General features: G+C 41.8%; 1 protein-coding gene across 3 annotated transcripts in view; it reads left to right on the top strand.

The window, feature by feature from the left end:
- Nucleotides 1-16,583, top strand: part of LOC106576854 (suppressor of fused homolog) — a 28,367-nt gene extending 11,784 nt beyond the window's left edge. The window contains exons 4-12 of one of the 3 annotated variants that reach the window (XM_014154332.3): nt 5,488-5,630; nt 5,746-5,831; nt 5,944-6,016; nt 6,176-6,329; nt 9,137-9,239; nt 9,685-9,819; nt 10,064-10,202; nt 10,271-10,339; nt 14,576-16,583. In XM_014154332.3, coding sequence (XP_014009807.1) covers nt 5,488-5,630; nt 5,746-5,831; nt 5,944-6,016; nt 6,176-6,329; nt 9,137-9,239; nt 9,685-9,819; nt 10,064-10,202; nt 10,271-10,339; nt 14,576-14,665 — 992 coding nt within the window. In that variant the 3' untranslated portion in view covers nt 14,666-16,583. Of the gene's footprint in view, nt 1-5,487; nt 5,631-5,745; nt 5,832-5,943; nt 6,017-6,172; nt 6,330-9,136; nt 9,240-9,684; nt 9,820-10,063; nt 10,203-10,270; nt 10,340-11,237; nt 11,670-14,575 lie in introns of those variants that run through there. The other 2 variants (XM_014154331.3, XM_082964690.1) reach the window with 2 other exon arrangements.
- Nucleotides 16,584-26,343: the final 9,760 nt, after the last annotated feature.

Here is a 26,343-nt window from a genome sequence, read left to right as displayed (position 1 = left end):
CAAAACGCTCCGCAGACGCTGTTGCTTCCTCCATGTTTGTTGAAGTGTCTGTTCCTGCCCCTCCCCCCTCTGTGCATGAAAGAGGAGGGGCGGGGAGCAGCACAGAGAGCTCCGGGTCTGCAGCTTGCTTGGAGCAAGGATCAAAGCGCAAATTTGAACTATATCGATATATGCCAAATGGTCTAATTTCATATCACATTTAAAATATATCGATATATTTTTTATATCGATATATCGCCCTACCCTAGACGCACTCCAATTCGCATACTGCCCCAACAGATCCACAGAAGACGCAATCTCAATCGCACTCCACACTGCCCTTTCCCACCTCGACAAACGGAACACCTATGTGAGAATGCTGTTCATTGACTACAGCTCAGCGTTCAACACCATAGTGCCCATAAAGCTCATCACTAAGTTAAGGACCCTGGGACTAAACACCTCCCTCTGCAACTGGATCCTGGACTTCCTGACGGGCTGCCCCAGGTGGTAAGGGTAGGCAACAACATGTCTGCCACGCTGATCCTCAACACTGGTGCCCCTCCAGGCGTGTGTGCTTAGTCCCCTCCTGTACTCCTTGTTCACCCACGACTGCTTTGCCAAACACGACTCCAACACCATCACTAAGTTTGCTGACGACGCAAAAGTGGTAGTCGTGATCACCGGCAACAATGAGACAGCCTATAGGGAGGAAGTCAGAGACCTGCCAGTGTGGTGCTAAGACCACAACCTCTCCCTCAATGTGAGCAAGGAAAACGAGCTGATTGTGGACTACAGGAAAAGGCGGGCCAAACAGGCCCCCATTAACATCGACGGGGCTGTAGTGGAGCGGTCAAGATTTTCAAGTTCCTTGGTGTCCACATCACCAACAAACTATCATGGTCCAAACACACCAAGACAGCCGTGAAGAGGGCACGACAATACCTTTTCCCCCTCAGGAGACTGAAAAGATATGGCATGGGTGCCCAGATCCTCAAAAAGTTGCACTATCGAGAGCATCCTGACCGGTTGCATCACCGCCTGGTATGGCAACTGCTCGGCATCTGACCATAAGGCGCTATAGTGGGTAGTGCGTAGGGACCAGTACATCACTGGGCCAAGCTTCCTGTCATCTACTACTACATGTGGCTGAGGCCACATCGCATTGAAACAACTTGTTCCTGCAAAGATGTTGGGAAATGCAAGATGTCTGGCAGCTAAAATGGCGAATATTCTCTGTTTCTTGGAATACCACCTGCAACTACACACCTATGTTTATTAGAGTTTCTTTCTTACGAATCATGAGCGAAGAAATGATCACCAAGTAAAGGTTAGTTGAAAAATTGCTTCCAGTGCATTGTACTAGAAAAGGTGTAACGGTGTATGTTAGCATTCACATATCACTGTTAAGGTCCTCTGGGCTCTGGGGAAACTCAGGAAGTCTAATTTCCATTTCTCTCTCTGATGGGGGGAAGTGTGTTTAAACTTCGTCATACTTGACAAATTTCCTCTCATCTTAATAGTATTTTCTTTACATCTGTGAAAAATAAGTTTCCCTCTTTTCTCCCAGACCTTTCTTGGTGTGTTGTGTGCTCCACTTCGCTAAGTCTTTCAAATCACTTAACCATGCGCAATGATTACTTTGTGGGGATTCCTCTGGCAGGATCTCTTGCTTACTCTCACTGCTTCTTTCTCTTCTAATTTTTTTCCCCTCATCAAGCTACACACAATACCCCATAATGACAAAGCAAAAACTGGTTAGAAATTTTTGCAAATGTATTCAAAATCTACTGGAATATCACATTTACATAAGTATTCAGACACTTTTCTCAGTACTTTGTTGAAGCACCTTTGGCAGCGATTACAGCCTCGAGTCTTCTTGGGTATGATGTTACGGTATGAAGCTTGGCACAACTGTATTTGGGGAGTTTCTTCCATTCTTCTCTGGAGATCCTCTCAAGCTCTGTCAAGTTGGATGGGGAGCATCGCTGCACAGCTTTTTTCAGGTCTCTCCAGAGATGTCTGATTGGGTTCAAATCCGGGCTCTGGCATTCAGGACTGTGTGCTTAGGGTCGTTGTCTTGTTGGAAGGTGAACATTCACCCCAGTCTGAGGTCCTGAGCACTCTGGAGCAGGTTTTCATCAAGGGATCTCTCTGTACTTTGCTCCGTTCATCTTTGCCTCGATCCCGTCTGGTCTCCCAGTCCCTGTCACTGAAAACATCCCCACAGCATGATGCTGGCACCAACACGCTTCACCGTAGGGATGGTGTCAGTTTTCCTCCATATGTGACGCTTGACATTCAGGCCAACAATTTCAATCTTGGGTTCCTCAGACCAGCGACTCTTATTTCTCATGGTCTGAGAGTCGTTTAGGTGCCTTTTGGCAAACTCCAAGCGGGCTGTCATGTGCCTTTTACTGAGGAGTTGCTTCCATCTGGCCACACTACCATAAAAGCCTGATTGGTGGAGTGCCGCAGAAATGGTTCTCTCATCTCCACAGACGAACTCAAGAGCTCTGTAAGAGTGACCATCAGGTTCTTGATCACCTCCCTGACCAAGGCCCTTGTCCACCGATTGCTCAGTTTGGCCGGGCGGCCAGCTCTAGGAAGAGTCTTGGTGGTTCCAAACATCTTCCATTTAAGAATGGAGGCCACTGTGTTCTTGGGGGTCCTTGAATGCTGCAGACATTTTTTTGATACATTATCCAGTTGTAGAAACATCTCAAGGATGATCAATGGAAACAGGATGCACCTGAGCTCAATTTCGAGTCTCATAGAAAAGGGTCTGAATACTTATGTAAATAAGGTATTTTTGTTTTTTTGCAAACATTTCTAAAAACTTGTTTTTGCTTTCTCATTATGCAGTATTGTATGTAGATTGATGAGGGGGAAAAATTATTTAATACATTTGAGAATGCGGCTGTAATGTAACACAGAGGCAACTTTTATTTGATCAAAATACGTTTTTTGGCAGATGCCATCTGGAACGTGAAGTTTCATGAAGTTTCATGTGCCTTAATAACAAATGTGTATGTCATCTGTAAATACAAATAAAATTGTTAAATTATGAGCCTAGTTGGCTTAGCCATGGGAAAAGTCAACAACCTTCCCGCTAGCCATGATTGGCTGAGATGAGTGGGCTGGACATGCCGAGAGATGAGTTTGGATTGGTCTGCCATGTAGCACGCTTTTGTCTATAACATGAGCTGGTCGGTATGTGTAGGTACAATTTTTTGGAAAGATATCACATAGTACAACTGCATAAGGGTTGCTCTCCACTTTTAGGAGGACCGAGTTTTGAAATCCGTGGAATTAGAGTATGATAGCTAATTCTGGTGTTTGATTGTCGAAAAGACAACAGAGCGAAAAAGTGTTTCATACAACAGCCTTCTAAGGTCAACCATGGCATCCGTGATAGAGAGGGAGAAGTGTCCTTCCATGTTTACAGGAAAGATAGTCTAGCTAGCTACATTTTCAGCTATTACACATTTCAAATTTTGGCAAAGACGTTTACAAGTTAGTGTACTGTTAGCTAGCTAGCTAACATTAGCTTGCTAGCTAACGTTATGTGTATGATCTGTGTAGTAATATTATTCGTATCTCAGAGCCATTTGCATTGCTAGTTATAGCCTAATGTTAGCTAGCTAACATTGAACCTTGTTGGTTAGCTACCTGCAGATTCATGCAGGGTAGTAACGTTATGAGTTGGGATTATCAAATCAAATTTATTTATATAGCCCTTCTTACATCAGCTGATATCTCGAAGTGCTGTACAGAAACCCAGCCTAAAACCCCAAACGGCAAGCAATGCAGGTGTAGAAGCACGGTGGCTAGGAAAAACTCCCTAGAAAGGCCAAAACCTAGGAAGAAACCTAGAGGAACCAGGCTATGAGGCGTGGCCAGTCCTCTTCTGGCTGTGCCGGGTGGAGATTATAACAGAACATGGCCAAGATGTTCAAATGTTCATAAATGACCAGCATGGTCAAATAATAATAATCACAGTAGTTGTCGAGGGTGCAACAGGTCAGCACCTCAGGAGTAAATGTCAGTTGGCTTTTCATAGCCGATCATTGAGAGTATCTCTACAGCTCCTGCTGTCTCTAGAGAGTTGAAAACAGCAGGTCTGGGACAGGTAGCACGTCTGGTGAACAGGTCAGGGTTCCATAGCCGCAGGCAGAACAGTTGAAACTGGAGCAGCAGCACGGCCAGGTGGGCTGGGGACAGCAAGGAGTCATCATGCCAGGTTGTCCTGAGGCATGGTCCTAGGGCTCAGGTCCTCCGGAAGAGAGAATTAGAGAGCGCATACTTAAATTCACACAGGACACCGGATATGACAGGAGAAATACTCCAGATATAACAGACTGACCCTAGCCCCCGACACAAACTACTGCAGCATAAATACTGTGCTGCTGGCAACGTAGTTCATTGTTTAGCGAGCTAGCTAAATATCTAAACAAAGGACTCCACTATGCAAGTAACCATTTCAATAGAAAGTTCATGATGTCACTGCAACAACTGTCGATAGACGTAGCCAGAGTGAATTTACCAGCTATCTACTCCGATTTCAGAGCACTGAGTGTGGCAGAGTGCAGAATAACTTTAGAATTTATGAACGTTCAACACCCGTTGAATATGACCAGTGTCAGTAAAAGTTGAAAAAAAAGTATAATTAAATTGTTGCCAGCAGCACAGTTGCAGTCACCAACACTCTGGATAACATGAAAACAGCCTAACCAGCTCTGCTAGTGCGAGTAAAATGGTCAGAGTTAGCTGTTCTGGCAGCAGCTAGCAAGCTAGCCAACTTTAGCCAGTTAGCTTGGGTGCTTGACTACTGCTGTTAGGTCTGAACGCTCCGAGAGTGAAGCGCTCTGAATTTACGAACGGACAATCTGACAACGCTCTTAGTTTTCGAACGCCCAGAGCACACTCTGGCGCTACAAATAAAATTTACGAACACACCCGTAGTATAAACCAGCCTTTAGTCTTGAAATCTTTGGTTGTTTAGGAAATACTTAGCGATGGGTGGAGCTAAAGCTTAAGAGGGTGTGAACGATACTCAATGGGTGTAGACAAAGAAGAGCTCTCCAGTAAGCGTACCAAAACATTCAAGGGCCATTTTCTGGAAAGTGAGGTTACAAGTTTATCAACTTAAATAGCAGAATTACTTTCCCATTGTTCCTCAAATGTAGTGTATGATATACCATGTTCTAGCTCTGAGTCTCTACTTTTATCTAATGTAAAAAACACAATTTTAAAATGTTCCTACATAAGACCGAATCGAGCCGGTCAGTCACAAATCTGGAAAAAGTAAAGGGGTCTGAATACTTTCCGAATGCACTGTATACATACACTCCCCTTTTTCCTCACTTTTTCTCCTATCATTCTTACCATCACTCTTTTCTTTGTCTGATGATCCTTTCTCGTTTGCTGTTAGGCTAGTGATGAGAAAACTGTAACATATTTTCCAATATATCACAGAGTGGTCTTTCACATCCATCTTTCCTGTAGAAAACACATTTTGCAGTGGAGACCACATATCGTGGCACAGTCCCCTGGACAACAGTGAGTCTCGTATCCAACACATGCTGCTCACTGAGGACCCCCAGATATCGCCGGTCCACACACCCTTCGGCCTGGTCAACTTCCTGCAGGTGAGCTAATCTAGCCCCAGGCTCTACGGCCTACTCCCTCAGAGTCTATAATAGCCTTCTGTGTGTGTCCTTTTACCCTCTTTCTTTTTGTGTGTTAACTCCCTCTCCTCTGTAGATTGTGGGTGTGTGTACAGAAGAGTTGCAGGCGGCCCAACAGTGGAACGGCCAGGGAATACTGGAGCTTCTCCGAGGGGTCCATGTGTGAGTTTGAAATATGAGACACCTCCCTGCCAGACTACCAGTCTTATTTCATATTAACCCAGTGTGACCGAGTCCATGATTCTCTTTTCTCCACCATGCTGTCTGTGTTCAGTGCCGGAGGACCCTGGTTGATAACTGACATGAGGAGAGGAGAGACCATGTTTGACATCGACCCGCATTTACAAGTAAGGCTTTGATTAGTTACTTTGTGTATTAATTCAAATTGTATTTTCATTCAAACAGCGCCACCTGCTGGTTCAGTCCCCACAATGTGTTTGAGTGTGCGTTAATGTGTGTGTGGGCTAGTGTTAAGGTTTGCGTGTGTGTTTGCTCATCCTAAGCAGGAGCGTGTGGACCAGGGTATAGAGACAGAGGGATCCAACTTGAGTGGCGTGAGCGCAAAGTGTGTGTGGGACGACCTCAGCCGGCCTTCCGAGGATGAAGAGGACAGCCGCTCCATCTGTATAGGATCTCAGCCACGAAGACTGTCGGAGAAAGGTATAACACACACACACACACACCTAACTTATATCCCTAGACAATTCTAATGGGCCATCATAGATCTGACCTGGGTTGTGTTCAATAGGCACCAACTTTTTTTTCTTTTTTTTTTGAAACGGGGAGGGACTATCTGGACTTCTCCAATAAGAACGGCTCATATTTGTTTTCTGTTGCAAAACTATATGCATACATACATACATACATACATACATACATACATACAGTTGAAGTCGGAAGTTTACATACACCTTAGCCAAATACATTTAAACTCAATTTTTCACAATTCCTGACATTTAGTCCTAGTAAGAATTCCCTTTCTTAGGTCAGTTAGGATCACCACTTTATTTTAAGAATGTGAAATGTCAGAATAATAGTAGAGTGATTTATTTCCGCTTTTATTTCTTTCATCACATTCCCAGTGGGTCAAAAGTTTACATACACTCAATTAGTATTTGGTAGCATTGCCTTTAAATTGTTTAACTTGGGTCAAATGTTTTGGGTAGCCTTCCACAAGCTTCCCACAGTAAGTAGAATGAATTTTGGCCTATTCCTCCTGACAGAGCTGGTGTAACTGAGTCAGGTTTGTAGGCCTCCTTGCTCACACACGCTTTTTCAGTTCTGCCCACACATTTTCCATAGGATTGAGGTCAGGGCTTTGTGATGGCCACCCTAATACCTTTATTTTGTTGTCCTTAAGCCATTTTGCCACAACTTTGGAAGTATGCTTGAGGTCATTGTCCATTTAGAAGACCCATTTGCGACCAAGCTTTAACTTCCTGACTGATATCTTGAGATGTTGCTTCAATATATCCACATAATTGTCCTTCCTCATGATGCCATCTATTTTGTGAAGTGCACCAGTCCCTCCTGCAGCAAAGCACCCCCACAGCATGATGCTGCCACCCCCGTGCTTCACGGTTGCGATGGTGTTCTTCGGCTTGCAAGCCTCCCCCTTTTTCCTCCAAACATAACAATGGTCATTATGGCCAAACAGTTCTATTTTTGTTTTATCAGACCAGAGGACATTTCTCCAAAAAGTACGATCTTTGTCCCCATGTGCAGTTGCAAACCGTAGTCTGGCTTTTTTATGGCGGTTTTGGAGCGGTGGCTTCTTCCTTGTGGAGCAGCCTTTCAGGTTATATCGATATAGGACTCGTTTACTGTGGGATAGATACTTTTGTACCTGTTTCCTCCAGCATCTTCACAAGGTCCTTTGTTCTGGGATTGATTTGCACTTTTCGCACCAAAGTACGTTCATCTCTAGGAGACAGAACGCGTCTCCTTCCTGAGTGGTATGACGGCTGCGTGGTCCCATGGTGTTTATACTTGCGTACTATTGTTTGTACAGATGAACGTGATACCTTCAGCCGTTTGGAAATTGCTCTCAAGGATGAACCAGACCTGTGGAGGTCTACCATTTTTTTTCCTGAGGTCTTGGCTGATTTCTTTTGATTTTCCCATGATGTCAAGCAAACAGGCACTGAGTTTGAAGGCAGGCCTTGAAATACATCCACAGGTACACCTCCAATTGACTCAAATGATGTCAATTAGCCTATCAGAAGCTTCTAAAGCCATGACAACATTTTCTGGAATTTTCCAAGCTGTTTAAAGGCACAGTCAACTTAGTGTATGTAAACTTCTGACCCACTGGAATTGTGACACAGTGAATTATAAGTGAAATAATCTGTCTGTTAACAAGAAATTTGTGGAGTGTTTGAAAAACGAGTTTTAATGACTCCAACCTAAGTGCATGTAAACTTCCAACTTCAACTGTATGTACATACATACATACATACATACATACATACATGCATGCATGCATGCATGCATGCATGCATGCATAAAGTGCCAGTCAAACGTTTGGACACACCTACTCATTAAATGTTTTTTATTTTTACTATTTTCTACTTTGTAGAATAGTAGTGAAAAAAATTCAAAAGGCACTCGCACATCTGAGCAATCTTTTTGCAGGTGCATGGCAACAGTTGAACAAGATGAAGGAAAAGGTTTCCTTTTTCCTTCATCTAGAATAATAGTGAAGACATCAAAACTATGAAATGACACATATGGAATCATGTAGTAACCAAAAAAGTGTTAAGTCAAAAAATATTTGAAGTAGCCACTCTTTTCCTTGATGACAGCTTTGCACACTCTTGGCATTCTCTCAACCAATTTCACCTGGAATGCTTTTCCAACAATCTTGAAGGATTTCCAACATATACTGAGCACTTGTTGGTTGCTTTTCCTTCACTCTGCGGGCCAACTCATCCCAAACCATCTCAATTGGTCAAATAGCCCTTACACAGCCTGGAGGTGTGTTGGGTCATTGTCCTGTTGAAAAACAAATGATAGGATGGCATATCACTGCAGAGTGCTGTGGAAGCTATGCTGGTTAAGTGTGCCTTAAATTCTAAATAAATCACTGACAGTGTCACAGCAAAGAACCCCCACACCATCACTCTTCCATGCTTCACGGTGGGAACCACACATGCAGAGATCATCCATTCACCTACTCTGCGTCTCACAAAGACACGGCAGCTGGAACCAAAAATCTCAAATTTGCACTCATCAGACCAAAGGACAGATTTCCACCGGTCTAATGTCCATTGCTTGTCTTTCTTGGCCCAAGCAAGTCTGTTCTTCTTTTTATTGGTGTCCTTTAGTAGTGGTTTCTTTGCAGCAAATCTATTGGGCACTACCCAGATAAGTGTAAGCAATATTGTGATTTAAGTCCTTACGGAGTGATTTTGTGTCCTAATGTTACTGTATGTCTAAAAACTAACCCAATGGTTTGTCCACTGCAGATACAGAGCAGATCAGAGAAGCCCTGAGGAAAGGACTGGAGTTCAACACTAAAGCAGCACTACCCCCTATCAACTCACAGAAACAAGGACACGACAGGCCTCAGTGAGTACATACCCACACAGTGCAGCTGCTATTTACTCACTTTCCCACTCGAAATGTTCATTCTGAGTCAGCATTCAGGCACACACACTCCACTCATGTTTTTCTCTTTCCTCTCAAGCGGTGATGTCACATCAACAGCTTTCACCCCCTCCTTTGTATTGTTCTCTAGAGTAGACTATACACCTGCATACGCCTCCCCTTAACCCATCCAGAGACCATGCCATGAGACCCAAGTGTGTACACAGTATTGGGACATTGAACAACACAAGATAGGTGTATGAAATTGTATGTGGTACAATTCTCCCCCTGGTTTCTCCGTACATGTCCAGTTCCATAGCAAAGTCATTCACACACTTTATAGGGAGCTACACACCACCATCGGACTTGTTTCCCCTGAACATAAGTGGTCATTTAAATCTCTTTCTGACTCCCCTTCTTTCTCTAGAAGTCGTAAGGACAGTCTGGAGAGTGAGAGTTCAGCGGCCATCATTCCTCACGAGCTAGTTCGTACCAGACAACTGGAAAGTGTTCATCTGAAATTCAACCAGGAGTCAGGAACACTGCTGCCCCTCTGTCTCAGGTACACACACACACACACTGGAGTTGGGGGTGAGCCTGGGTCTTCCCACATACATACAGATTACATAAAACAAGACCAGGGTCATCTGAGCCCTTTGTGTATGAAAGCGGGAGAGATTGGGAGTGGCGTGTGAGAGAGAGACGGAGGGTGAGAAGAAGCAGGCTCTCCAATCCAGCAAACTTCTTACATACTGTATGTATTCAGTGATTTAATGATTATTGTGCTCGTCATCTTCTATGCTTAGGGGTCGTTTGCTCCATGGTAGACACTTCACCTATAAGAGTATTAATGGAGACACAGCCATCACCTTCGTATCCACTGGAGTAGAGGGGGCCTTTGCTACTGAGGAACACCCGTACGCCGCACATGGACCCTGGCTACAGGTAAACACACAAACTGCTTCAAGTGCATACTTGCTGCATGTACTTATGTTACCATATCTCCTTCTCAGATATTGCTGACTGAAGAGTTTGTTGAACAGATGCTTGGAGACCTATCGGAGCTCAACACTCGAGAGGAGGTGAGGGAAACGCCTTTTACCATTCTTTACAGGGGTAATATAAAGAATGGAGTGGCTGTGGATTTGAGTTCTCTGGAACCCTCTTCCCGACAGCTGAAGGTACGAAGCTTCTGTGCATGTGTGGGATTCTCTACTTTACGCACACTCTGCTCTACTCGTTCGGCTGCTCAGAGAACAGGCTAATGTGATGAATTGAGAATGGTGTTTGTTTAATAAAGTTAGATCAAAGCTGAATCAATGTCTACGAGATCAACGATAGTATTCTACACAAGAGAATATAATACAATATAACATTATTGTAAGACAAAAACACCACGTTTTCTTAGGAGATTTATGGATTGTGCGAGTGGTTGCATTTTTCTATAATGTGGCCAAAATTCAACTGTGCACTACTGTTGGCAAAATACAGTACCTTCAGAAAATATTCATACCCCTTGACTTATTCCACATTTTGTTGTTACAGCCTGAATTCAAAATGTATTACATTGATTTTATTGTTCCACCTATCTACACACAATAACCTATAATGACACAGTGAAAATGTGCGTTTAGAAACTGTAGCAAATGTATTGAAAATGAAATATCTAATTTACATAAGTATTCAGTCAATACTTCGTAGAGGCACCTTTTGCATTGATTACAGCTGTGGGTCTTTCTGGTAAGTCTCTAAGAGCTTTCCACACCTGGATTGTGCAACATTTGCCAATTTTTTTTAAAAATTATTTTCAAAAATCTTGAAGCTCTGTCGAATTGTTTGTTGATCATAGCTAGAAATACATTTTCAGGTCTTGCCATAGATTTTCAAACAGTTTTAGTCAAAACTGTATTGTGGCCACTCAGGAATATTCACTGTCTTCTTGGTAAGCAACTTGAGTGTAGATTTGGCTTTGTGTTTTAGGTTATTGTCCTGCTGAAAGGTGAATTGATCTCCTGGTGACTTGTGGAAAACAGACTGAACCATGTTTTCCTCTGTGCTTAGCTCCATTCGGTTTCTTTTTTTTATCCTGAAAACTCCCCAGTCCTTAACGTGATACAGCCACCACTATGCTTGAAAATATGGAATGTGGTACTCAGTTATGTGTTGTATTGGATTTGCACCAAACATAACACTTAATGTTCAGGACAAAAAGTCAATTTCTTTGCCACATTTTCTTGTTGTTGCAGTATTACTTTAGTGCCTTGTTGCGAACAGGATGCATGTTTTGGAATATTTGTGTTCTGTACAGGCTTCCTTCTTTTCACTCTGTCATTTAGGTTAGTATTGTGGAGTAACTACAATGTTGTTGATCCATCCTCAGTTTTCTCCTATCACAGCCAATAAAATGTTTTAAAGTCACCATTGGCCTCATGGTGAAATCCCTGTGCGGTGTCCTTCCTCTCAGGCAACTGAGTTAGGAAGGACGCCTTTACCTTTGTAGTGACTGGATGGTTTATCATTACACCCAAAGTGTAATTAACAGAATTAATTACACCAAAGTGTAATCAACACCAAGGGATATTCAATGTCTGCTTTTTTTTCCCTCTTTTTTTTTTTTACCCATCTACCGATAGGTGCCCTTTGCAAGACATTGGAAAATCTCCCTGGTCTTTGTGGTTGAATCTGTGTTTGAAATTCACTGCTAGACTGAGGGACGGTAACAATTATCTGTATGTGTGGGGTACAGAGATGAGGTAGTCATTCTAAGATCATATTAAACACTACTGCACACAGAATGAGTCTATGAAACGTATTATGTGACTTGTTAAGCACATTTTTACTCGTGAACTTATTTCGGCTTGGCATAACAAAGGTTGAATAATTATTGACTCAAGACATTTAAGTTTTTTTATTAATTTGTGACCATTTCTGAAAACATAATTCCACTTTGACATTATGGGGTATTGTGTGTAGGCCAGTGACAAAAAAAATGAGGCTGTAACACAACAAATATTGAAAAAACTCAAGGGTTGTGAATACTTTCTGAAGGCACTGTATGTGCTTTGATTGAAACAACACACAGGTATTCTACAGTTTAACACCATCACTGTACATACAGTGCATTCGGAAAGTATTCAGACGCCTTGACTTTTTCCACATTTTATGTCACCGCCTTCGACAAATTGATTAAATTATACATTTTTACTCATCAATCTACACACAATATCCCATAATGACAAAGCGAAAACAGGTTTTCAGAATTTTAGAAAATGTATCACAATTAATAAACTGCCTTATTTACCTAAGTATTCAGACCATTTGCTATTAGACTTGAAATTGAGCTCAGGTGCATCCTGTTTCCATTGATAATCCTTGACGTTGTACTATTTTCTACATTGTAGAATAAAAGTGAAGACATCAAAACTATGAAGTAACACATATGGAATCATGTAGTAACCAAAAGTGATACACATCAAAATATATTTTATATATGAGATTCTTCAAATAGTCACCCTTTGCCTTGATGACAGCTTGCACACTCTTGGCATTCTCTCAACCAGCTTCACCTGGAATGCTTTTCCAACAGTCTTGAAGGAGTTTCCACATATGCTGAGCACTTGTTGGCTGCTTTTCCTTCACTCTGTGGTCCAACTCACACCAAACCATCTCAATTGGGTTGAGGTCAGGTGATTGTGGAGGCCAGGTCATCTGATACAGCACTCCATCACTCTTTCTTGGTCAAATAGCCCTTACACAGCCTGGAGGTGTGTTGGGTCATGGCGGGATGGCGTATCACTTCAGAATGCTGTGGTAGCCATGCTGGTTAAGTGTGCCTTGAATTCTAAATAAATCACTGACAGTGTCACCAGCAAAGCACCCCCACACCATCACTCCTCCATGCTTCACGGTGGGAACCACATGTGCAGAGATCATCTGTTCATCTACTCTGCGTCTCACAAAGACATGGCGATTGGAACCAAAAATCTCAAATTTGGACTCATCAGACCAAAGGACAGATTTCCACCGGTCTAATGTCCATTGCTTGTGTTTCTTGGCCCAAGCAAATCTGTTCTTCTTTTTATTGGTGTCTGTTAGTAGTGGTTTCTTTGCAGAAAATCGACCATGAAGGCCTGACTCACACTGTCTCCTCTGAACAGTAGATGTTGATGTGTCTGTTACTTGAACTCTTAAGTATTTATTTGGGCTGTAATGTCTGAGGCTGGTAACTAATGAACTTATCCTCTGCAGCAGAGGTAACTCTGGGTCTTCCTTTCCTATGGCGGTCCTCATGAGAGCCAGTTTCCTCATAGCACTTGATGGTTTTTGCTACTGCACTTGAAGAAACTTGCAAAGTTATTGAAATTTACCAGATTGACTTAAGGAAATAAATTCCACAAATTAACTTTTAACAAGGCACACCTGTTAATTGAAATGCATTCCAGATGACTACCTTATGAAACTGGTTGAAAGAATGCCAAGAGTGTGCCAAGCTGTCATCAAGGCAAAGGGTGGCTACTTTGAAGAATCTCAAATATGAAGTATTTTGATTTGTTTTACACTTTTTTTCTTGCTTACTACATGATTCCATATGTGTTAATTTATAGTTTTGATATTTTCACTATTCTACAGTGTAGAAAATAGTAAAAATAAAGAAAAAACCTGGAATGAGTAGGTGTGTCCAAACTTTTGACTGGTACTGTATATACATTTGCAAACATTCCTAGGAACCTGTTTTTGCTTTGTTGTTATGGGGTATTGTGTTCAGGTTGGGGGGGGGGGGGAAACGATTTAATATATTTTAGAAAAAGGCTGTAACATAACTAAATGTTGAAAAAGTCAAGGTCCTGAATTCTTTCCGAATGCACTATAAATTCAAATCAACACTCATATAAATGCATATTTCCATGAAACTGATTGAGGTCAAAAGTTTGGTATGCAGATGCTGCATGGACGTTTCGCCGGTAAAACTTGAAGAATTATCACTCACGATTGACGGTGAGAAATGTGAAGGGAGGGTGACCATGAAAATGTGTGCCTAAAGTAGAGGTAAAGAAATGCATGCGCCGAATGTGATTAGGATCTCTGGGGAAGGCTTCCGGGGGGGACTACCTATGGATCTGCATCCACGGCCTATAAAGAAGCTGTTCTGTAATATTACGGTTGCAAAATTACAGAAGTTCCTCGATTTTTCTGAAATCCTGGTTTGAGAATTACCGTAATAAGCAGGGAAGGAAAAACCCTGCAAAGTTTCTGGAATTTTAACTTTGTTCTGCATCTGTCATTAAATGTTTTTCCCCTGTTTTGATTCCTCCTTCCAGACCAAGTTACCGAAGGAATATAGCTGGCCAGAGAAGAAACTGAAGATCTCGGTCCTGCCTGACTCTGTGTTTGACAACCCTCTGCAGTGAGACTGGGATCCACTCCTCTTTTCAGAATACTCTGGACCTCCTTACAGTCAGTTCCCATGGATGGACCTGCTCACCCAGCCTTTAAATGGGTCATGTTCATTAGGACAAATTGTAGCAAAGTGTTTTGCAACAGAATATGAAAACACATTTTTATTTTTTATTTTTTTTATTGGACAAGTTCAGATTGTAACACACACACATGTTTCGGACATTTATCTCTCATTTTGTGCCTACTGAACACAACCATGCTCTTTTCCAGGGGCTCTGGTCTGCCTTGTATACCCAGGGTGAGAGAATCTGACCCAGCTACTGCAGGATGTCTATCACATCTTCCTTTGACTGTAGACTGTTACTGCCTTCTCTGACCTACCCACCTTTTTTCTACTGGGTTTTTCAAACCTTTAGAAACATCTGGAAATGTTCTGGAAACTGTTTCTCCAAATAGCTGCCTTGTTAGATGAGATGTGATTGCCATGCCTTGTGAATGGGTCAAATGTATAGTTATAATGAGACATCCACTAGACTCGATAAGTTTGTAACACAAGCAAAGATGCAGGGTCAGTTGATTTAGTTCAAACATATGTTTTTTTTTTTTTGTGGAATCTTGTTTATTTCAATGTTTTCATGAATGTCGCTAATTATAACTGGTGAGGTAAAAATAAGGAAAAACTATACCAAATCTATTCTTTTTTTAATTATTGATCATCTCTCTTTGCCATTATCATTCACCTGATGAGATCTTATTTTTATTTTGTCTGGGCAAGAAAAGTTTGACCCCTGGCAAAGGGTGCCATTTTGGATGCCGACTCTGTGAAAATCAATCAAACCACATAATTCTCTCATTCTATTGTGTGTGTCTGTCAAATATTTGTTCAAATCTTAGTTCTCCCTCTTTGCCTAGAGAGCCCAATTATTTTATAGAGTAAGATTTTTTGTGTGTATTTTCCCTTCATTTGATTTTGGATCAAGATTACCCTATTATGTAACTTGCTCATGAAATGTATCTCTAAAGCTCTGCAATGACTCAACTACTATCAGTGGAAAGATTGTGTTTGTAAGAGTTTTTATAAGGGCTGAGAGAGAGTGAAACGTGGGAGAGCGTTTCAGAGAACGTTCCATGTGGCCACACAAAGTTTAGTATAACTTTCTCACTGATTAACAGTGTTGATTATTGTGTTTCTTGTCCTTAATTGAATCAGAGTTGTTGATAGAACTCACACTAATTCCCCCATCTCTGTGTTTGTTTTTAGGAGGTCAATAGAACTTGTCAAACCCTTGGTCGACTCCACGGTTCTGATCAATACTTTCTTGGGAACTCATTCTTTAGTTTTGATACCAAAGCCAAAACTTATGATACTTTGTCCTTTATCACTGTCACAATGCGTGTCCTCAACTGTTACATTAATGTATTGTGTTCTCATAGATTGACGCTCGCTGCCGTTTGTCTACCAAGGCCTTAGTGTTTAGACTCCATGTATTGTCTAGACTATCCACTGCCTACTGCTCCTGTATTTTAATGTACATCGGTTTCAATCAAGGACCTCGGTCTTCATAGACTTACAGCATCCCAGATATCTCTAATGCCGTGACTGCATTCCATAGCTAGATAGTCAAGAACAGGAGCTAAGTAACTCTTTCTTCTCTTTCTACAGTGGCCTCCTGTTCACAATATGTATTTTACTATGTCTTTCTGTTTTTATTCCCGAGTGAAAATGTAAAAGAGCTTTTATTAGGGCATTTTTGAAAGGTGAGTTTTGTAATACTGTTATTTTATAATGAGTGAATGAATTACTTAACAGCCTGTTTCTATGTAATCACAAGTGCATTAAACATAAATGTACATTAAAGTCAGTGGTTTTTGGTCTAATGGTCTATTGACATACTGAAGTGTAAATAAATGAAAGACATGCTTCGGTGACTACGAAGTATTATTTTTTTTTTTATATGAGTGAGCCAGCAATATGTGCATGATGCATCCACTAGAGCGAGAGAGGGAGGAATAATGTGGTGCACATATCTACACGTGATGAAGTATGCAATGTTCGGTAACCGCTTTTGGGCACTACTTTCTGAACGACTGGCTGAAAAATATCCAAAAGTACCGGCGAATCTCTTTTAATTGTTTCCATATATTGAATATATAATTAGATATGTAGAAAGGTGTATTGAATGTTTTGGTATTGTTTTGACATGGGAGATTCTCAATTGGGCAAAAGTTCATCCTCTTGTCGACGACTCCGTCCTCCTTTACTTTGTGACCGGGAAACCAATAAGTGGTCTAGGAGGGTGTCAATTGGCTAGTAGGTGAATGGAGGAGTGTCCTCCTTGCCTCTTCCCATCGAGGAAGCACAAGCGAGTCCTTCGTGGAAGAGTTTTGAGATCCGCCACGCCGTTTGAATCAGCTCCTGTTTTGTCCGAGGAGAAAAGCATGCATATATTTAAAATAAGTAGCATATAGTTTTTATCTATAACATTTCTAGCACAACTAGCTACATTTTGTTTACTACTTTACACATTTATTTTGGGATTCCACCCCTGTAAATGTCACTTGCATGATGACCCGCTAGTGAAGGAGAGTAATTTCATACAAGCGCATTTGTTTCTACATTTCCTCTCCTCGCTCCCTCTCCTCGATTACCTTTGAACTTTTTCCAGAGGATGGAGGAATTTGAGAAAAACCAATTGAGAATCTACCAATGATTTCCTCTGTAGTATTCTCACCTTCAAGAGACGCTCTGATACATGCATTCGCAGTGGTAGGCCTACATAGGACAAAGACTGAAGCAGAACGATAACTTTCATATGATTCCACCCCCCTGGGTATCATAATGAGAATCTCGGATGAGTTGCCCCAGAGCCATATATTTGCTGATATTTTGCGGATGAGTTGTTATTTTAAAGGGTAACTCCCAACCCCAATTTCAGACTTTGCCCAACACCTTCAAAAAAAAAAAATCATGCATTCAGGTGAGAAGTTGTCGGTGGGGGTAAATGGCACATCAAATACCAGCTGTTCCACTGTTCAGTACTGCTGCTCCTCCAGCCACGGACACGCTGTCTGCGACATGGAGGTCAGGCACAACGACCTACGGGTAAGTCAGCAAGAGGTGGAAAAAGTTGTGGTAAGCGGCAAGGAAGCAGGACTAGGCCTGTAGAAGTTGAAACTAACCATTGGTCAAGGGTCAGATACTGTATATCATCCCCCTGATGGATAAGGTTAGGATTAGGGATATAGTCTGATCCTAGAACTGTGTGGTTTGAGGCAAGCAGGCAGTCTACCTCTGTCTCTCCAGGTTTAAAAATCAAATCCATTTTTTGTTGTTTTTGCTTTGTACTCCAGCACTTTGGATTTGAAATGATACAATGACTGAGGTTAATGTGCAGACTGTCAGTTTTAATTTGAGGGTATTTTCATCCATATCGGGTGAACCATTTAGAAATTACACGACTTCTTGAACAGTCCCCCCATTTTAGGAGACCAAAGGTATTGGGACAAATTCACTTACGTGTGAATTTGGATAGTCTCAAATGAATTGTGAATAATGAGTGAGAAAGTTAGACGCACAAATAGCATACCCCCAAGACATGCTAACTTCTCACCATTACAATAACAGAGGTGGTTAGCATTTTTTGGGGGTATGATATTTATGCCTCTAACTTTCTCACTCATCATTAGTCACAATTCATTCAGGATTATATGTTTTTCTAAATTAATTAAAAATGAAAACCTGAAATGTCAATAAGTATTCATAGACTCACTCTGTGTGAAATAATACTGTTTAATATGATTTTTGAATGACTACCTCATCTCTGTAGCCCACACATACAATTATCTGTAAGGTCCCTCAGTCGAGCAGTGAATTTCAAACACAGATTCAACTACGAAGACCTGGGAGGTTTTCCAATACCTCGCAAAGAAGGGCCCCTATTGATACACGGGTAAAACAAAAAAGCAGACAGAATATCCCTTTGAGCATGGTGAAGTTATTAAATACACTTTGTAATTATGGTGTATCAATACACCCAGTATCTGTAACTCAGTTGTTGGAGAGGAAGGAACCTGCTCAAGGATTTCACCATGAGGCCCATGGTGACTTTACAGAGTTTAATGGCTATGAAGATAAAGGTGAAATAAATAAATGATAGGATAAAAATGGGAATGGATTAACAACATTGTAGTTACTCCACAATACTAACCTAAATTACAGAGAAAAAAAGGAAGCCGGTACAGAATTAAAATATTCTAAAACTTGTATCCTGTTTGCAACAAGGCATTAAAGTAGTACTGCAAAAAAAATTGGCAAAGCAATTCACTTTTTGTCCTGAATACAAAGTGTTATGTTTGGGGCAAATCCAATACATTACTGAGAACCACTCTCCATATTTTCAAGCATAGTGGTGGCTGCATCATGTTATGGGAATGCTTGTAATGGTTAAAGCTGCAATGTATTCACATAGAAATATAAGTTGTAGATCTGACATTCTCATTGAAATTCTAAGAAGTGCTGTTCTATATGCACTATTTCTATGCTTCCTGACGCTAAGCACAGGTAAAATCTTAAATGAAAACCTGGTTCAGTCTGCTTTTCACCAGACACTGGGAGATGAATTCCAGTGGTGTAGAGTACTTAAGTAAAGAGACTTTAAAGTACTACTTAAGTAGTTTTGGTGGGTATCTGTACTTTACTATTTATATTTTTGACAACTTTACTTCACCACTTTCCTAAAGAAAATAATGTAAGTTTTACTCCATACATTTGACACCCAAAAGTACTTGTTACATTTTGAATGCTTAGCAGGACACGAAAATGGTCCAATTCACACACTTATCAAGAAACTATCCCTGATCATCTCTACTGCCTCTGATCTGGCGGACTCACTAAACACAAATGCTTCATTTGTAAATTATGATATGTCAGAGTCTTGGAGTGTGCCCCTGGCTATCTGTAATAAAACAAATGTAAACAGAAAATGGTGCCATCTGGTTTGCTTAATATAAGGAATTTGAAGTCATTTATACTTTTACTTTTGATACTTAAGCGATTACATGTACTTTTGATACTTATGTATTTAAAACCAAATACTTTTAGACTTTTACTCAAGTAGTATTTTACTGGGTGACTTTTACTTGAGTCATTTTCTTTAACTAAAGTATGACAATTTGGTACATTTTCCACCACCGATTAATTAAACTTTCAGCAGGACAATAACCTAAAACACAATGCCAAATCTTCCCTGGAGTTGCTCACCAAGAAGACAGTGAATGTTCCTGAGTGTCCAAGTTACAGTTTTGACTTAAATCTGCATGAAAATCTTTGGCAAGACCTGAAAATGGCAATGATCAACAACCAATTTCACAAAGCTTGAAGAATTCTAAAATAATTAATGGCAAATTTTGGACAATCCAGGTGTGGAAAGCTCTTAGAGACGTACCCAGAAAGACTCACAGTTGAAATCACTGCCAAAGGTCATTCTAACTTGAATCAAGATACAGGACTGTCAGAAAGTTTTCAGACCCCTTAACTTTTTCCACATTTTGTTAGGTTACAGCCTTTTTCTAAACTCCATTACATAGTTTCTTCCCCATCAATCTACACACAATACCCCATAATGACAAAGAAATACAGGCTTTTAGAAATGTTTGCTAATTTATATAAAAATATATATAATCACATTTACATAAGTATTCAGACCCTTTACTCAGTACTTTCTTGAAGCGCCTTTGGCAGCGATTACAGCATTGAGTCTTCTTTGGTGTGACTCTACAAGCTTGGCACACCTGTATCTGAAGAGTTTCTCCCATTCTTCTCTGCAGATCCTCTCATGCTCTGTTACGTTGGATGGGGAGCGTTGCTGCACAGCTATTTTCAGGTCACTAGGGAGATGTTAAATCGGTTTCAAGTCCGGGCTCTGGCTGGGCCATAAGGACATTCAGAGACTTGTCCCGAAGCCACTCTTGCGTTGTCATGACTGTGTAATTAGGGTCGTTGTCCTGTTGGAAGGTGAACCTTCGCCCCAGTCTGAGGTCCTGAGCCCTCTGGAGCAGGTTTTCATCAAGGATCCCTCTGTACTTTGCTCCGTTCATCTTTCCCTTAATCCTTACTAGTCTCAAAGTCACTTCTGCTGAAAAACATCCCCACAGCATGATGCTGCCACCACCATGCTTTACCGTAGGGATGGTGCCAGGTTTCCTCCAGACATGACGCTTGGCATTCAGGCCAAAGATTTCAATCTTGGTTTCATCAGACCAGAGAATCTTGTTTGTCATGGTCTGAGTCTTTAGGTGCCTTTTGGCAAACTCCAAGCGGGCTGTCATGTGCCTTTTACTGAGGAGTGGCTTCCGTCTGGCCACTCTAACATAAAGGCCTGATTGGTGGAGTGCTGCAGAGATGGTTGTCCTGCTGGAAGGTTCTCCCATCTCCATAGAGGAACTCAAGAGCTCTGTCAAAGTCACCATTGGGTTCTTGGTCACCTCCCTGACCAAGGCCCTTCTCCCCGATTGCTCTGTTTGGCCGGGCGGCCAGCTCTAGAAATAGTCTTGGTGGTTCCAAACTTCTTCCATTTAAGAATGATGTAGGCCACTGTGTTCTTGCGGACCTTCAATACTGCAGACATATTTTGTTACCTTACCCCAGATCTGTGTCTCGACACAATCCTGTCTTGGAGCTCTATGGACAATTCCTTCAACCTCATGGCTTGGTTTTTGCTCTGACATGCACAGTCAACTGTGGGGCCATGTATAGACAGGTGTGTGCCTTTCCAAATTATGTCCAATCAATTGACTTTACCACAGGTGGACTCCGATCAAGTTGTAGAAACATCTCAAGGATGATCAATGGAACAGGATGCACCTGAGCTCATTGCAAAGGTTCTGAATGCTTATGTAAATAAGCTAATTCTGTTTCTTTGTTTTAATACATTTGCAAAAATGTCTTTACACCTGTTTTCACTTTGTCATTATGGGATATTGTGTGTAGATTGCTGAGGAAATGTTTTTATTTAATCAATTTTAGAATAAGGCTGTAACGTAACAAAATGTGGAAAAAGTCAAGGGGTCTGAGTACTTTCCGAAAGCACTGTATATTAGTGTTTGCAGTATCTTAGGAGTCTTCTTAGATTGATGACACCGGACACGTAAGTACGGTTTTAGTATTTAATTGTAACTTAGAATAACATTCCCTAATGCACCTGGCGTAAGCTACCGGAGGCTTTTTCAAGCATGGTTATATATGGCAGACACAGAAAACGACTACGGATAGCGGAAAGCAAACCCGCATCCTGAGTCAATACTGCCATATATTGGTAAAGATAAATATACCAGCTTACTACAGTGTTTTATTTTACATTTTTCCTCCACTTTGACATCAGAGTATTTTGTGTAGATCGTTGACAAAAAAAGGACAATTACATCCATTTGAATCCCACTTTATAACACAACAACATTTGGAAATAGTCAAGGGGTGTGAATACTTTCTGAATCCATTCCGCTGGCCAGTTTATTAGGTACACCCATCTAGTTGGACCCCCTTTGCCTCCAGAACAGCCTGAATTCTTTGGGGCATGGAAACATTGCTCAATTAGTATCAAGGGACCAAATGTGTGCCAGGAAAACATTACACATACCATTACACCATCGCCTCCAGCCTGTAACATTTACACCAGGCAGGATGTTGGCATAGACTCATGCTGCTTATGTCAAATCCTGACTCTGCCGTCAGCATAACGCAACAGGAACCGGGATTCATCGGACCAGGGGACGCTCTTCTACTCCTCAATTGTCCAGCGTTGGTGATCGCATGCCCACCAACGAGTTGTGCTTTCCGAGATGCTGTTCTGCACACCACTATTGTACTGTGCCATTATTTGCCTGTTTGTGGCCTGCCTGTTAGCTTCCGCGATTCTTGCCATTCTCCTTCGACCTCTCATCAATGAGCTTTTTTGCCCACAGGCCTGCCGCTGACTGGATGTTTTTTGTTTGTCACGCAATTCTTGGTAAACCCTAGACACTTGTGCGTGACAAGCCCAGGAGCCTGCCATTTTTTAGATACTGGAACTGGCGCGCCTGGCACCGAGGATCATACAACACACTCAAAGTCACTTGTTTTGCCCATTCTAACATTCATTCCAAGAGTAACTTGATGCCTAACTGCCTTCTTTATATAGCACACTACAGCCACGTGACTCACTATCTGTAGGAGCGAACCGTTTTCATGAACATGGTGGTGTACTTTATAAACTGGCCACTTAGTGTATACACTGAGTGTACTAAACATTGAGGGCACCATCTCTTTCCATGATATAGACTGACCAGGTGAATCCAGATGAAAGCTATGATCCCTTATTGATATCACACGTTAAATCCAATTCAATCAATGTAGATGAAGGGGAGGAGACAGGTTAAAGAAGGATTTTTAAGCCTTGAGACAATTGAGACATGGATTGTGTATGTGTGCCATTCAGAAGGTGAATGGGCAAGACAAAAGATTTAGGTGCCTTTGAACGGGGTATGGAAGTAGGTGCCAGGCGCACTGGTTTGTGTAAAGAACTGCAGCGCTGCTGAGTTTTTCATGCTCAACAGTTTCCAGTGTTCAATGACTATGTACATAGGGATAGCAGTCTCTAAGGTGCAGGGTAGAGTACCGGGTAGTAGCCGGCTAGTAACTGTGACTAAGGTTCAGGGCAGGATATGACTGTTAAGCAGCCTGATGGCCTGGAGATAAATAGCTTCTATCAGCCTCTCGGTCCCAGCGTTGATTCACCTGTACTGTCTCCGCCTTCTAGATGTTAGCGGGGTGAACGGGCCGTGGCTCGAGTGGCTGAGGTCTTTGATGATCTTCTTGGCCTTCCTGTGACATCAGGTGCTGTAGATGTCCTAGAAGGCAGGCAGTGTATCCCCGGTGATGCGTTGGGCTGAACGCACCACCCTCTGGAGAGCATTGTGGTTGTGGTCGGTGCAGTTGCCGTACCAGGCGGTGATACAGCCCGACAGAATGCTCTTGAAGTTTGCATATTTTTTTATGTAAATGTCAGATCTACACCGATGCATCGAGAAGTAAAGCATACTGAGTGTGTCATTATAGTAGCGGTGGTTCGTGAAATTAGTAATCTGATATCTAAAGACTCATGTTGGTCCTCAAGCTTTAGCTCAGTGGGCTAACAAGGTCTAGAGAAACAAGTTCAATGCCGGTGGATCACATCCGTGTCTGATCAAATGCACATCCTTGTCCTCATCCTGATAAACATTATTATCATCATCAATTCAGAAACAGGTGACTGCTGTCTGCTCATTTGACAAATAGGCATTTTCTCTCAATCACTTAACAAGACAGTTCTTGCTCATATCTATGTGGCATTATCTCTGGTTGGGGGGGGGGGGTTGAGACAGTCAGAAGATACAACTGGACAACCTCATGTAATTTATTCCTCTGTCTTTCCTCTTCTAAACCTTACCACCCTCCATTCTTCTGACCATAGTCCTGGTAGAAGTTAATTTAACCCAACATCCAGGTTCATCTTTACCTTCCCTGATACTAACCTTAACCATCAGGAGGGGGAAATGCAATACTGACCTTAGATCAGAGTCTATGGACATTTGTGAAAGCTTCATCCTTTTCTTCTGAGCATTGCCCCATCACCCCAGTGCCATGAGTTAGGGTTGGTGATGTCATCAGTCAAACAGGAAGTGGTGACTGTGTGTGGGTGTAGGCCTATGTAGCAACAGGATGTTATCTGGTTTATTCATGTCTGCCCCTGGCCCCTCGGGACTACTCAGACTTTATGAATAAGGAAATGGGGGACAAAAGGTTGCACGCACACACATACAGATACATTTTTAAGAAGGTGACACAAGTCAAGACTGCATAGCAACACTCCTCCCTCCTCTCTTTCTTTTCTTGGATTTCTATGGAGGGAGTGTCAGTCGTCACCCCTACATCCCCCACCCCTACATCCATCTCTACATCCCTCTCCTCCTGGTTGAAGTCATAGGAATGTTGGCCCTGAACCTTGCCCTACATCCTTTGCCCATTCCTTTCTCCTTCTCATTCTCTCACTCTCTCTGGCCAGCTGTGTAGAACAGGGGCCAGCAGTATCTCTGAGTCTACTCCACACACACTAGCAACACCATTCAAACTTTAAAATGTGTAGACCGATCCGGATTAAGTTGCGTGTGTACAGCTTTTTAATAAGTAGACAGAGCTCTACATTTTTGCCTAACTTGTTGGGAAATTGTCAAAACGGCAGTTGTTTCAAACAAATCAAGAGATACAACTGTTAACCGCATCAAATACATTCATTAAACTTACTACCAACTGTTGAATTAACTGTCATTGACACATCAGATAATTTGATCACTTAACTCAATCAATTTAGACAAAAACAGCTCTATAGTTTAGAGATTTTCGGTCAAATGACAGTTGTGTAAAAATCAAATCAAATGTATTTGTCACATACACATGGTTAGTAGATGTTAATGCGAGTGTAGCGAAATGCTTGTGCTTCTAGTTCCGAACATGCAGTAATATCTAACAAGTAATCTAATCTAACAATTCCACAACAACTACCTTATACACACAAGTGTAAAGGAATGAATATGAGTATGTACAAAAATATATGAATGAGTGATAGCCAAACGGCATAGGCAAGATGCAGTAGATGGTATAGAGTACAGTCTATACATATGAGATGAGTAATGTAGGGTATGTAAACATTATATATAGTGGCATTGTTTATGTAGCCTATTCAGTTCAGTCAGTATGTCTTTCTTTACTCCACACAAAGAATGTTTGGAATCAAAACAAAGGAGAAGCATCCAGCTGCAGATTACATGCGCTGACAGCGTTTGATATGCGAACCTCAAAGTGCATATGTCCCAAATGGTATTTTTGCATCTGAAATGGTATGTGCGTGCACAACCTGTAGACATTTGTTGGTTTCGTGTGTATAGCATGAGTCAGTAGCTTTGTTCCAGAGCGTCAGTGTGCTATGCACATACTAGTTGGCACACAAGCTCTGGTCCAGGCCGTTATGTTAACCAATGTTGCTTGTGCAGGTAGCTAGTACACTAGCTAGCTAGTACATGCTAGCTAACAAACACTGTAGCTCAGGATTCCCCAACTGGCGGACGGTGGACCGAATTTGGTCAGTGGGTGATTTTATTTGGCTCCCCAAGATATCTGACCGTTTAAAAAAAAGTGTTTTATTGTTGGACATCTTTCCGTGATATAGACTGACCAGGTGAATCCAGGTAAAAGCTATGATCCCTTATTGATGTCACACGTTAAATCCACTTCAATCAGTGTAGATGAAGGGGAGGAGACAGTTAAAGAAGGATTTTTTAGCCTTGAGACAGTTGACACATGGATTGTGTATGTGTGGCATTCAGAAGGTGAATGGGCAAGACAAAAGATTTAAGTGCCTTTGTACGGGGTATGGCAGTAGGTACCAGGCGCACTGGTTTGTGTCAAGAACTGCAACGCTGCTGGGTTTTTCACACTCAGCAGTTTCCCATGTGTATAAAGAATGGTCCACCACCCAAAGGACATCCAGCTAACTTGACACAACTGTGGGAAGCATTAGGGTCAACATGGGCCCGCATCCCTGTGGAACGCTTTCGACACCATAGAGTCCATGCCCTGACGGATTGAGGCTATTCTGAGGGCAAACGGTGTGGGGGGTGC

Source organism: Salmo salar, chromosome 18 (genome assembly GCF_965601325.2).
Source record: "Salmo salar chromosome 18, fSalSal1, whole genome shotgun sequence".
Classification (NCBI taxonomy): Eukaryota; Metazoa; Chordata; class Actinopteri; order Salmoniformes; family Salmonidae; genus Salmo; species Salmo salar.
Note: the sequence above shows the minus strand (reverse complement) of the source record. Positions and strands in the feature narration are given on the sequence as shown.